A 13,920-nucleotide genomic window follows, 5' to 3' on the forward strand; every position below is an offset into this window, starting at 1 on the left:
AGGGAAGGCTCTTCAGTCACTTACCTCTCAGCCCGGCAGGCTGAGCCCCACCTTAGCCTGGAAGAGGTTTTGAACCAAGACCTAAGCCCTTTAATGGCTATGAAGAAAAAAAAGTAGAATTTCCATGTAAGGGCTACCAAGAATATAAGTGCCTATTTAATAAATTATTTTTTGAAATGCCTTTTCCATTTTGGTAGTTGAAGTTGGAAAAATGTTTGGAGTACTATAATTATCATTTCTGGGAAAAAATACACACTGCAGTATTTTTGTTTTTGCTGCAGGTCAAGTTGTAGTTCAGGATGGAAAGTAAACACGTCCCTTTGCTCAGCTGCAGCTCACATATTTGTAGTCTCCGGGTGCCCTCTCAGCGGTTGCAGTGGATGAGGGTTTACGCCATGGGTACACAAAGGATACAAAGACAGCATAGAAACGTGGGGCCCTCTCAGGGGCTCGGCCTGGCGCATATCTGATTAGAAAGTTGGTGCTGGAGCCGAAGGAACGGTCAGAAAGGTGGAGAAGCCTTCAGAGAAAGTCATGGGGAGGGAGTGAGGCTGTTCAGAGAGGTGCTGGCCATCAAAGGTGGTCTGCAGGGAAGAGGCAATTTCTCACCCGGGAGGGCCTTCCTTCATGGTACAGGGGTAAATGTCAGGAGGCCTTTGTTTGGGCGAGGCACTCATTACCATATATGCCATCCCGTCAGTCTGGTAGCTTTGTCGGCAGGCCCATCACACATCCTGAATGCAGAAATAGCTGGGAAGACTCTCCAGGGAAAACTACCTGAATAAGGTAGCTTCCTTCCTTCTCTCCAGAGTGAGGACTGGTCTCTCAAAAAGCAGCATTTTAAAAAAAGGAATTAAAGGAAATGGAAGCTGACAGAGAAACAGCACTTGAGCACAACTTTTAGCATAGTAGGGTGACGATGTGTGCTGGGCATGTTGAGATATGTATGTGATATAGGGCATATTTGTGTGTGTTTCATAGTCATCTTTTTTTTTAAATTTATTTTATTATTTATTTTTGGCTGCGTTGGTTCCTCGTTGCTGTGTGCGGGCTTTCTCTAGTTGTGGAGGGCGGGGGCTACTCTTTGTTGCGGTGCACGGGCTTCTCATTGCGGTGGCTTCTCTTGTTGCAGAGCACGGGCTCTAGGCGCGTGGGCTCAGTAGTTGTGGCTCGTGGGCTCTAGAGCTCAGGCTCAGTAGCTGTGGCACACTGGCTCAGTTGCTCCGCGGCATGTGGGATCTTCCCGGACCAGGGCTCGAACCCCTGTCCCCTGCATTGGCAGGTGGATTCTTAACCACTGCACCACCAGGGAAGCCCCTCATAGTCATCTTTACCTTTGTCAATAATAGCAAACATTTAATGATCACATCTGTGTTCATTATGCCCAGTTCCCATGTTGGGCATTAGGTTTAAAACAAACTGAGAAGGAAAGTGAACTAACAAGAGGGCCTATGAGTGTCCTCTGTGTGTGTGTGTGTGTGTGTGTGTGTGTGTGTGTGTGTGTGTGTTTATACACATACACATATAAAATACGTGAAATATTCTTTTACATTTATATAATATTTTATATATGAAAGAATGTGTATATACTTTTAGTCTCCAAACAGACTTGTAGAATAAGTATTTTTATGCCCTGTTTAACACAATGGTATACTGAGTATTCTGAGGTCTGACTCAAAGCACAGACTTTTTCTAATAATTAATGATGGTGATGATAAGAACTACTATCACTTGGGCACTTAGATGTACCAGGCACGGGGCTACTTGCAATATTTATTATCTCACTTGACACTTAAAACAACCCTGAGGCAATTATGACCCAGAGAGGTCAAAAAACTTGCCTGAGATCACACAGCTAGCTGTAGAAGAGCCAAGATTTGAGCATAGTTCTTTCTGGCTCTCAGATCTTTGTGGTAGACCAGTAGCTATACTGACCCCCATGTAAGAGTGATAAAAAGCAACCACTGTTAAATGACAAGTAAGTGTTACAAACAAGTAGTTTATGTTTAGCAAGACAGAAATAAGAAAGGGAGGAAAGGGAAGAAAAAAATAAATGGCCAAAATATTTTTTCACAACTCTCTTTCTGTAATTTTAGCCACACGTTCCCCCCCCCCATAATGTGCAAACCCTCATGAGAACTACCAGTTAGTTGAACAGTAAGAGAGCCTGCTGTTCTTTATTTGCACTGCTACTGTCAGCAAAGACAGAGCAGCAGCCGTGTTCTGCAGACTCTACCCGTCCTTTATTCATCTGCCTTTTATTGTTGATCATTTTAACTGCATAAGTGTAGTCACTAAGAGGAAACTTTGAAGACGTTAGGTCAGCACATAATATTTTTTTGGGTCCTTCTGGAGACTTGAGATCCATATGCCACCTCTGGGACTCAGAAAGTTATTGACAGTATTACTGACAGAACCCCTGGTTTACTGTTCTTTCTTTTTTAAATCATATAAGATCACATTTCCTACTATATTGCTAAAACTCTACAGTGGTAACAAATACTGGAGTTCTAAAAGAAAAAGACTGGCCCCTCCTTTAATGTAACAATCATTTGTTGGTCTTCCTTAGCTGAGCAGAAGCCAGGAGCCCCTGGAACCTGACTGCACAGGAAGGGCTCACAGGGCTTCTGGCTGGAGTATGTTCATAAGTCACCCACAGGGACCAGCCCCTCATTCTACAGATGAGGAACACCAGACCCTTCATTTCACCTCTTTCACATCTGACATTTTAGTACATTTTCTTATATCTATGTCACGATTAAAGAAAGTAACAACCAAGTTAGTAGCAGTATCCTTTCCTCTGTGGAGGGAAACTTGAAGTATGGAAAGTGACCCACCCAAAGACACAGAATCATTCAGCACAATAGAGGCTTTGTTTGTGTTCTATAATGGATGTTGCCTTCCATTTAAACGCTGCCCTGGGGAATTCTTCATTTCTAATGTTTATGCCTCTATGACATTTTCAAGCTGTTACGAAGATTCCTCTTAAGATGTTGCTGAACTGACTATACAAACTTTAGTTCATTTAAGTCTTCATCATCTGTCATTTGTCCCATTCTTTAATAATTTTCATTCTTTTTTTTTTTGGCTGAGTTGGGTTTTCATTGCTGTGTGCCGGCTTTCTCTAGTTGCGGCGAGCAGGGACTACTCTTCGTTGCAGTGCGCGGGCTTCTTATTGCAGTGGCTTCTCTTGTTGCAGAACACAGGCTCTAGGCACGCGGGCTTCAGTAGTTGTGGCACTCAGGCTCAGTAGTTGTGGCTCGCGGGCTCTGGAGCACAGGCTCAGTAGTTGTGGCACATGGGCTTAGTTGGCTCTGCGGCATGTGGGATCTTCCCGGACCAGGGCTCGAACCCGCATCCCCTGCATTGGCAGGCGGATTCTTAACCGCTGTGCCACCAGAGAAGTCCCTTCACTCATTTTTTGTGGGCTTGTGTTTATGGCAAGGAGGGGACACGAGGTTTTCAGAGGTAATTTTATTAGGTAAAATTAATCTTTTTGAAACCAATCTTCAGGTCTTTTACATTTATCCAAACTATCCTTAGGCCTTACTTTATTGCCAGATTAAAAAAAAATAAATTCATTGTTACATATTGAAAACTTGTTACCGTGTATGAAAACATGAATATAGTTATTTGAATGGCAAATCCTTCTGGGAGTAAACTGAATACATGTTCCTGGTGTGAATTAACAGATGATGAGATAAAATGTCTCTGGACTCAAAATTCTAATAAACTTTCATAAGTCAGGATTTTAAATCCTGGAGGATGCACACAGGTCTCGTTTGGGAGCTAATCTCTCTCCCACTCCCTACTCCCTCTACCCCAGCACCTACCAGAGGCAGATGCTGGACACCCCTTTCAGCTTTTCTCATTTCTCCCAGGAAGATTCCAGAGAACTTGTTGATTCAGATGTCCTAAGATTTAAAGCGGCTTCCGATCCCTTGGGAGTATAGGGGACTGCGGGGGTGGCGGGTGGCTAGAACAGTGAATAAACCCTTACTGTACATTGGAGTCATCAGGGAGACTTTAAGATACTGATGCTGGGGTCCCACTTCTAGTAATTCTGATTTAATTTGTCTGGGATGTATTCTGAGCTTTTGAACTTTTAAAGTTCCTCAGGGGATTCTAATGTGCTGCCAGGGTTGAGAATCAAAATTCTAGCATTGTGGTTCTCAAACGATAGTATGCATGAAAAATCTCCCGGAGGATTTGTTCAAGCACAGACTCCTGGGCCCCACCCTCAGAGTTTCTGATTCTGCAGGTCTGATGTGGGCCTTAGAGTTGCCACTCTAGCAGGTTCCCAGGAAATGGCTGATGTGCTGGTCCACGGACTGCTGTTTGAGAACCACCAACCTAGAGCAGTTTGTCTCATCTGGGAATCTTGCTAAAATGCAGATTCTGATTCAGTAGGCTTGGCATGGGGTCTACGCTTCTGCAGCTCCAACAGGCTCCCGGCGGATACTGATGCTGATGCGGCCAGTCCAGCAAAGCTCTAATGGAAAGCATCGTTTCAACCCAATTCAGTAACATCCTGCCTAGAAAAGATGTGTGGTCTGTGAGATTCCTGGAGGTACCATGGGCTCAGCATACAGCTTGGACCACTTGGAGGCAGGCAGAGATCTGGAGGGCTTAGTGCTGCTTTGGCATTTGGCCAGCTGCCGTTTGCCAGGATGTTTGAACATGCCCCTGGTGAAGCTCTGTTGTCAGTAGAGAACTTCATTGTAAAGATTCCCATTTTGCTTGAAGGAGTAACACAGTGGTCCTCAACCCCAATCACACAATAGAATCACCTAGGGAGCTATAGAAACAGATATTAATTCCCAGGCTCCTTCCCCAGAAATTCTGCTATAATTGATTGGAGGTGGAATCCAGACAGTGGCATTCTTAAAAGCTTTGTAAGTGGTCCTAATGCACAGCCAGGGTTGAGAACCACTGAGTTCAAGGATCGCATGTTGTGGTCTTACAGATCATTTAATTATTTTTCTTTATATTGGGCTAATTTATATCCCACTCTGGTACAAACTAACTTTATTAGGTTTTTGAAAACAATTTAATGTGACACGTTTAACAAACCACCAGGGAAAGGCTCTATGTAGATGCCATCACTGTTAAATCCTAAATTCAGAGTAAAAGAAAGTGCTGGGAAAGTACAGCTGGTGTTTCCGAACAAGCTGAAATATGAAATATTTCTGGGACTGCATCAACAAGCCTAATTTTTTCCCCTCGGGGTTATGGTTGTGTGGAACAAGTCTTCACCACGAAGCTTGCCAAAAAAGGTTATGATAAAATCATGGAATGTGAATGAAAAGAATTCACAGTGTAACTTTAAACGAGTCAGCCTCTAAATTTAAAAATGCAGGGATGACATGTGTCTTGCACTTGTAGTAGAAGTCTTCAGAACCAAATAGTGCTGGGTATAAGAGAGCTCCTCCTTTACGTTTGTATGGCCAAGAAGCAAATGAGATGGGGAGGATGGCCAACCAGAAAGTGATGAGGACACAGCCAAAGACCCTGAACCTCTTTATCTTTGCAAATGACTTTATAAAAAATTTGTTTTTGTCTGCATTGGGTCTTCGTTGCTGTGCGCAGGCTTTCTCTAGTTGTGGAGAGTGGGGGCTACTCTTTGTTGCGGCGTGCAGGCTTCTCATTGCTGTGCCGTCACTTCTTGCAGAGCACGGGCTCTAGGCGCGTGGGCTTCAGTAGTCGCAGCACACGGGCTCAGCAGTTGTGGCTCACGGGCTCTAGAGCACAGGCTCAGTAGTTGTGGTACACGGGCTTAGTTGCTCTGCAGCATGTGGGACCTTCCCGGGCCAGGGCTCGAACCCGTGTCCCCTGTATTGGCAAGCCGATTTTTCACCTCTATGCCACCAGGGAAGTCCCTGCAAATGACTTTTGCATTCTATACTTGAGCAAAAATGTAGCCATTGACTCAACATACAAATACCAGGAAAGCTGAAGTTACTTTTGCTCTTGGCATTGTGGACTAGTGTGAAGTTCGTGCTTTGGAGGCTCTGCCACTTACTTTGTGACCTTGGCCAAGTTTCTTAGTCATCTGCCAAGTAGCAATGCCGATTTCATCTCTTTCACACAGGAGTGGGAAGGGGTGTGAGCACGAGGTGAGGCATGGCACCTCACGGAGAAGGTGCCTAGCTGGTAGATATTCTTTCACTGCTCTAGCATGATCATGAGAATTGAATCCTTAATAAGAAACACCATCCAGCAAAATGTTTTTCTTATAAGTCTTTACTAGTATTTTTTACCTGTGAATTATACTAATTCAGATTTCTTCTTAACAATCATGAGACAAATATTTTCTATGTGGCGAGTAGGTTTGTTCTTGCCTCGGAGACTTTATTCTTGCTGTTTCCTGCATCTGGGACACCCTTGCCCTGCAGTTTGCCTGCCTTCCCCCTTCTTTCATTCAGGTCTCCGTGCAGGTGCCATGTCCTCAAGAGAGACCTGCGTCACCCACCTGGCCAGTGCATTACAGTCGTATTGTCAATTCTGCTTCAAAGAATTTGTCACCGTCTGGCATTATGCTGTGTAGTTCTTTGTTTATTATGTAACTCCTCTAGAATGGTAAATCCAAGAAGGCAAGCAAGGACTTTGTTTTATTCCCTGCTCCAGGCCCTGTGCCTAGAATCCTTGGCACATGGAACTCATTCAGTAGATATGTGCTGAATGAATGGGGGAAGGAAGGATTCATAGATTGCATCTCAGCTGGTACCATGAGGTATGTCTCCCAGGACCACCTAGTGGCCACTGTGATACCCTAGGCTGATGCCATAGCTACTGCAAGACTTCAGATTCTAAAGGAGTGAGGTTTTAAAGGAGGGAGATTACCAGAGTAAGGTATGGGGAAAACAGTGATCCCAGACTCTTCTCCTCTTAACTCTGTGTTCTATCTGCTAAATTCTGTGATATTAGTTCTAATCCAAATTTGGGTTCCCTTAAAATAGCTCCATAGTTGGAACTCCCAAGAATTGTCTCAGAATGATGATGGGTTGCCTGTGTGCATGTATATTGTATACGTGAGAATTGGGATAGATTTCAGCAAAGCACAGAGTACCCAGCAGCACTGACTTTGTGTTTGCCTTTCTAAATTTACTGGTCCATTTTACGTGGCCTGTTTTTCCATTAATAAGTGTGCAGCATATCTGCTGTTATTATTTTATTTATTTATTTATTTTTGCGGTACGTGGGCCTCTCACTGTTATGGCCTCTCCCGTTGCAGAGCACAGGCTCCAGATGCGCAAGCTCAGCGGCCATGGCTCACGGGCCTAGCTGCTCCGCTGCATATGGGATCCTCCCAGACTGGGGCACGAACCCGTGTCCCCTGCATCGGCAGGCGGACTCTCAACCACTGTGCCACCAGGGAAGCCCTGCTGTTATTTTTTAAATGGCCATTTTAAGAGGTTTTGAAAGAGGAAGAATGCTTCAGTGTCAGATGTGGGAGACTCTACAGAAATTAAATAGCTAGAATGAGAATCTGGCCGTATAATTTTTCTTTTTTTTTTCTTTTTCCATTTAGTAGTTTTTCATTCGTCTTTGGTTTTCTTTAAATCTGTGTTTAAAGCAGAAAACCCTTGAATGCATTTGCTGCTTGTAGATCATGATTTTACTTTTCCTGTTGACATATGGACCTGGAAAAAGTCTACAACTGGCCAAGATGCACGTTAAAGTGACTAGGATTGATACAGACTTGCCATTATTATTGTAAAGTCCCTTTAATACTGGGTGACCCTGTCAATATTTTGAGGCTAACCTCTTAAAGAGAGATAATTAATATGATGAAACTAGCTTATTTCCCTTAATTACCTCTATTGCAAGTGATCCTGTCACTTTAGTCTTTCTATATCTGGGGCAGTTGTTTTTTGTTTTTGTTTTTTTTTTTTAAGATGCCAGTTGCAAAGGGACAACCAGACTGAAGAGGTTGTTAATTAAGTTAAGTACTATATATAGACTTGTTAGACATCATAGGGAAAGAGTAAGGAGAGGCTTCTCTTCAAATGGATAAAATTTAAAATTCAGAGGTAATGTCAGAAAAGCCTTCTAAATGATAGAAAATATATGGTGTGTCTGTAGTTTTCTCCTTATTTTCTCCATGGAAGAGAGATGGAGTAGAGACACAGATGAATAAATGAAGTCGACTGCAAGAATTATTTAGAAACAGGCTGAGAAAGAAGGTTTTAGAAAAACAATTCCTGATGCTATGGTAACCATAGTTGGGTTCAAGTGACGGGCTGATGATGGGGGAAGGGAAGGATGCTGGGTGAGTGTTCTAGATAATCTGTTGAAAAGTGAATAGAGGGTAGAATGAAGAGGAGAATAAAGCTAAGACACTTAACGATTACAAAATAAAAAAAAAGATTTAGATCTTAGAAATCTAAATTCTTTGAAAGCATCACTTTACAATTTGCCAAGTCAGTATAACAGGCTTGAATCTTCTGCCTGCTAGTCATGAACTTAACAACACATCCTTGAAAAATTAAAGTAAAAACTGTTAGAAATATGAGGAGAAGTTGCTGGTTCATAGTGGGAGATTTTTTATAGATCCTTCTTGGAAATCAGGTAAAAAATGTAAGATGTAAGTGAGCTGAATGTCATAATTAAGCTTGATTTAATAGATTTGCAAGTTTGGATTCAATAAACAGAGAATACATGTCCTTTCCAAATACTTGTGTATTCAAAAAGTTGGCCATAGGCCACATGTACATACATGCATGCCAAAAAAACAAAAACAAAAGATAAACTCAAGAAATTAACAGAAGTAGAAAATTGTATAGCCTACATTTTCTGGCAACAGGGCAGTGAAACTATAAATTAAACTGAAAAGGAAAGCCAAGGAGAAAGAAAGGGAAAAGGAAAGCCATGCAGAAATTTATTAGCGCTGTCCTAAAAAGTCCTTAGTTAAAGAAGAGATCAAAACTGAATTAGAAATGAGTTACATTGAGAGTAGTACGTATCAAAAATTAGAATATAACCAAAGCAATATTTGGCTAAAGTATTAAAATCATAATTAAAGTTATTCACACTTCTGAGAAAGTAGAAGAGAAAGTGAACTAAGCATCAATTTTAAACCTAGAGAAAAGCCAGGTAAACAATCTGAAAGACAAAGAAGGAAGAGATTCAAAAACTTGAGAGAACCCATGAACACATAAACCACAAAAAAGAAAGCTTGCTCCATAAAGCCTGAAATGAATTTGTAACTCTAGATGGATGAGGTATTTCTTAATGTGTATATTTCTTAATATATATAAATGTTATATATATTTCTAACATATGTTAGTATAGATAATTCTAAAAATGGTGGAACACCTGAATAATCTAATAACCAACAAAGAAATCTGTCCTTTCCTCCTTTAAAAATATACTGAGTTCAGATAGGTTCATGAGTTATATGAAAACATCAAAGAATAGATAATTCCTGTGGTATATGAACTGCTTCACAGCCGAGAAAGAGGTAGAATGATAAACAGGTCATTGAAAAAGTTAGTATAACTCTGGAACTAAGACCAGATGAGGCCAGCACACACACACGAAAAGAGAGAGCTCCGGGCTAATATTACTCAAGCTTATTAATCTAAAAATCTTAAAATGTTAGGAAGTCACACCCAGCTGGATCTTTAGAAAGAGGGTTTATTCTAAGAAAACGAGGCTGGTTTAAAATCTACTAATTGATTATATCAGTAAATTAAAGGGAAAGCCGATATGAATCTTGAGAAAAGTTGAAAAAGCATTTATAAGATTTAATCCTCTTATGTGGTACCTTATGTGGTACCTTATGCCACGTGTGTTACTAAGGCAGGTCTTCAGAAGTAAATAAATCTCTCAGGGCTTGAGCTGCAAAATACATATCAGTCAGTGACAATGTTGGGACTGTTAAAAGAAACTTAAAGAGCAGAATAACTAGGAAGATCTAATATGTTGGGTTTTAATGAAAACATCTTTCTTTGAAGCTTATGTTTTAAAAATCTGATTATACATACCAAATATTTTCTAGAATGAGAATGTAATAGAATGTGATACAGAATAAGTTAATTACAGCACATTAACAAGAGCAGAAATTAAGTTCTGTTTGCAGTTAAAGTCATAGCACTCTTATTAATTATGAGACCATGTGTTAGTGTTTGACAGATAAGAGATCTACTCAGTGTGCTTTACACACTCCATCACCCATACAGCCACGATTTGCTTTCTCCTCCTCAGCTCTTTGATTTGTTCTGCCCACGCTGATGGGGATCCAGGAGTGGAATTCCTCTTAATTGTGTTCTCTTCTGAAGACAGTTGCTTGGGCTTGTAATATGAAAATTGGATATATGTATCCTCTGTATATCCTGCTGCAGCCACACTGGCCTCTTGCTCCTCTTGGGACGTGCAGGAGTGCAGTAGCTGTGCCCTCTGCTGGGATGCTCTTCTCCCAAGTATCTCCATGGCCCACCCTTCACTCCTTCAAATCTGTTCAAACATCAGCTTCCCAGTGATGCCTGTTCCAACCAAATTGTTTTTTGTTTGTTTTTTAATTTATCTTTGGCTGTGTTGGGTCTTCATCGCTATGCTCAGGGTTTCTCTAGTTGCAGCGAGCAGGGGCTACTCTTCATTGCAGTTTGCGGGCTTCTCATTGCAGTGGATTCTCTTGTTGCAGAGCACAGGCTCTAGGTGCGCGGGCTTCAGTAGTTGTGGCACGCAGGCTCAGTAGTTGTGGCACACGGGCTTAGTTGCTCTGTGGCATGTGGGATCTTCCCAGACCAGGGCTCAAACCTGTGTCCCCTGCATTGGCAGGTGGGTTCTTAACCACTGTGCCACCAGGGAAGTCCCCCGACCAAATTGTAACTGCCCCCCACTTCTTCCATGCACTCTAATTCCCTCTTGCTCTGTTCTATTCCCCCACCCAGCACTTATCACCCTCTGCTACTATATAGTTTGCTTATTTATAATATTTATTGTTTATTTTATATCACCCTCCAGTGCATTGCAAACTGTATAAGGGCCAGGATCTATGTTTGTTTTCCTTGTGGTGTATCCCAGGCTGCTGGAACAGCAGGCACTCAAGAAATATTTTTTAATGAATTTACTAGAACTATGAGTATGAAGGCTCTCCTGTGCTATCTTTTGATTAGACAAGAAATAGTTACACAAGGAAGATGGATGGTGAAATGAAAGATACAGCAATCAAGGTAGAAATGACCTGAGGGACACTTGATTTTGGAAATAGACCTGCTTTTGTAATATAAAGAGCTAAGTGGACTGGAAGTAAGGAAGCTTGGATTCTTGCTTTAATTTTACCACTGACCTTAGACACATCGCTTGAATTCTTGGGCCTCAGGTTCTTTATCTACAAAATAGACTAAAATTTTTAGTTTAGAAGGCTGAACTAGGAGACCTCTTGCATCTAACCCTGCTTTGTGCTTCTTTGTGGATTTTACTTTAGGAAAGACAGAGCTTATGAACGTACCCCAATACGACATGGCATTATTTTCACCCAACATTTTCCGAACTCTTTCCACTCAAGGTCATGAGGCCATGATGATGTGCTTTTGGTTTATTTCAGACTTCTCTTTTCTTTTTGTTTTTTGACTTTAAAAAGGTATTATTATAAAATAAAGGTATCTTTATTTTAAAAAATAGTGATAAAATATGCATAATGTAAAACTTGCCATCTTCACTATATTTAAGTGAAGGCATATTAATGCCACAGTTCAGTGGCATTAAGTACATTCACATTGTTTGTGCAACCATCACCACCATCCATCTCCAGAACGTTTTTTTTCACACACACACACACACACACACACACACACACTATATTTTATTTTTACAAGAGATAAATAGACTGACACCAAGCATTGTAAATGGATGACCACAACAAAAGCAACAATGATTGCAATTACCAAACACGAAACACACTCATGCTATGTCATAATATTGACATTCAGTCCAGTAATCCTCCATAGTAACAGCTCCTTTACTTTGCAGTGAAAATTGATTTGTATATTTTTTGCCTCTGAGTCCTTGTGGGATTTTTTTTTTATTCAAACAGAAAGTCACAAAAATTATAATCATCCTCATCAGTTCACTCAGTCCCATGTAATTAATTTTTTTTTTCATCTTGATCTTTTGTTAGCATTTATGAATTCATCAGTTTTCCATTAGAGTTCTGAAAATGCTTCTTCATTTGGTTCAGCACTATAGTCAGTTACCAGAAACCTGTACTTGTCAGAGTCTTTTCCATGAATTCCTTGAAGATGAAATCCTTTTATAGGAACATTTTTGCAAAAGCATCAGAGTACACCCAGAACTGTCTGTAAATGACAAAAGACTTAAAAATGACCACGGTTAAAGATTTGATGACAGTTCATAATAATGCAATTGACAAGGGCCTAATGTGGCTATAAGTTTCTTAAAAGCTTAAACCAAGAACCTGAGCTATGGACTGGGGCTCCAGAAGCTAGGGCTTTGCTTGATTTAGTTTTCTTATCTGTAAAATGGAAGTGCAGCAATAGGTTGGTGACATAATACTGTAGAAAGGAGAATGAGGTCCATTTGATGGATTTCTGCTAGGGATAGAAACACACCAGATGCCATTTCGGGAAATTACATGGGAATTGGGCCTCAATATCCATCTTGCTAAAGCTTTCATATCATCTTAATCTGTTCATCTCCTCAAATTTCAGAGCTTGGAGGTCGAGTTCCTCCGTGGTGACTGTCATGCATCTTGTCTTCAGTCCCCATAGCAGCCATGAGGTATTTGTGGGCCTGTTTTGGTGTTAAAATGTACACTGTTTTCAAAGAACGGCCCTTAAAACTCCTCTTAAACTTAAAGATCTTTCCATTGGTCAGTGACTGAGTCCGGTTTTCAGAGTCTCTGCGTCACATAGGCATCTTCCCTCCGCCTTTCTTCACCTGGTCTATGTGCTGGACATGGATTGTTCAACACAAGGGAGGGGAACGGGCCGATGGAGAAGGCAGCTTCCACCTCTTGCTCTGGTGTCATGAGCAGGTCACAGGAAAGATTTCCATGGGCGGCTTAGCTGTGTTTGAGGGTTCTCACCAGATTTCTGTCCCTCCTGTACTCTTTGTTAGTTAGTCTATCATCAGGGCTGCCTGCACTTATGGGGAAAGTGCCCCATGCTGCCCCTGGGCCTGTGCTAAACTCTTTCTCTCCCATTTAGAAGAGAAGCCAGATTGCTCCAAGGCTCGCTGTGAAGTCCAGTTCTCTCCGCGTTGTCCTGAAGACTCCGTTCTGATCGAGGGTTACGCGCCCCCCGGGGAGTGCTGCCCCCTCCCCAGCCGCTGCGTGTGCGACCCCGCGGGCTGCCTGCGGAAAGTCTGCCAGCCAGGATACCTGAACATACTTGTGTCCAAAGCCTCAGGGAAGCCGGGAGAGTGCTGTGACCTCTATGAGTGCAAACCAGGTATGCACGGGCTTGGTCCCAGCAGCCTCGCTGCTTTGCATCAGAGGGCAGCAGCAGCCAGCCTTCCCCCGCCCCCCGCCCCACCCTGGCCACTTGACAGTGGGACGCTGCAAACTTGCTACTCTGGGCTAACAGCAGCCTGGCTTCTGCCCTCCAGTCAGAGAACCAGATAATCCACTGGTACAGAAGTGCCTTCAGAGAGGGACCCTGTCTTTTTCTCTTCTTCTTTTTTCTTCCTTCAAAGTATGCTTGATGGGGGCCGTAGGGTTAAAACTTATGGTACTGTGGTTGCCTGCTTCATTCCCCCAGAGGAGGTCGTCGTCCTCATTTGCAGATATATCTGTCACTTTAAAGTATTACATTTAAAAACAATCATCATACATAAAACAAAGTTATTTTTAGAGAAATATATGCATCAAAATGCCAGACATTTTATAATGAAATACTCAGCCCCAGCCTTCCTCCTTGCCAGCTCCCCACCATCCGTCTGTTAGCTTTATAGCAT

General features: G+C 42.0%; 1 protein-coding gene across 3 annotated transcripts in view; it reads left to right on the forward strand.

Annotated features, from left to right (window-relative positions):
- The window catches only part of CRIM1 (cysteine rich transmembrane BMP regulator 1), a 208,316-nt gene that overhangs the window by 83,094 nt on the left and 111,302 nt on the right, over window positions 1-13,920 (forward strand). For all 3 annotated transcript variants that reach the window (XM_082851850.1, XM_082851851.1, XM_082851852.1), the window contains exon 3: window positions 13,173-13,415. In XM_082851850.1, coding sequence (XP_082707976.1) covers window positions 13,173-13,415 — 243 coding nt within the window. The remainder of the gene's footprint in view (window positions 1-13,172; window positions 13,416-13,920) is intronic.

Source organism: Leucopleurus acutus (genome assembly GCF_964270905.1).
Source record: "Leucopleurus acutus genome assembly, chromosome: 12".
Taxonomy (NCBI): domain Eukaryota; kingdom Metazoa; phylum Chordata; class Mammalia; order Artiodactyla; family Delphinidae; genus Leucopleurus; species Leucopleurus acutus.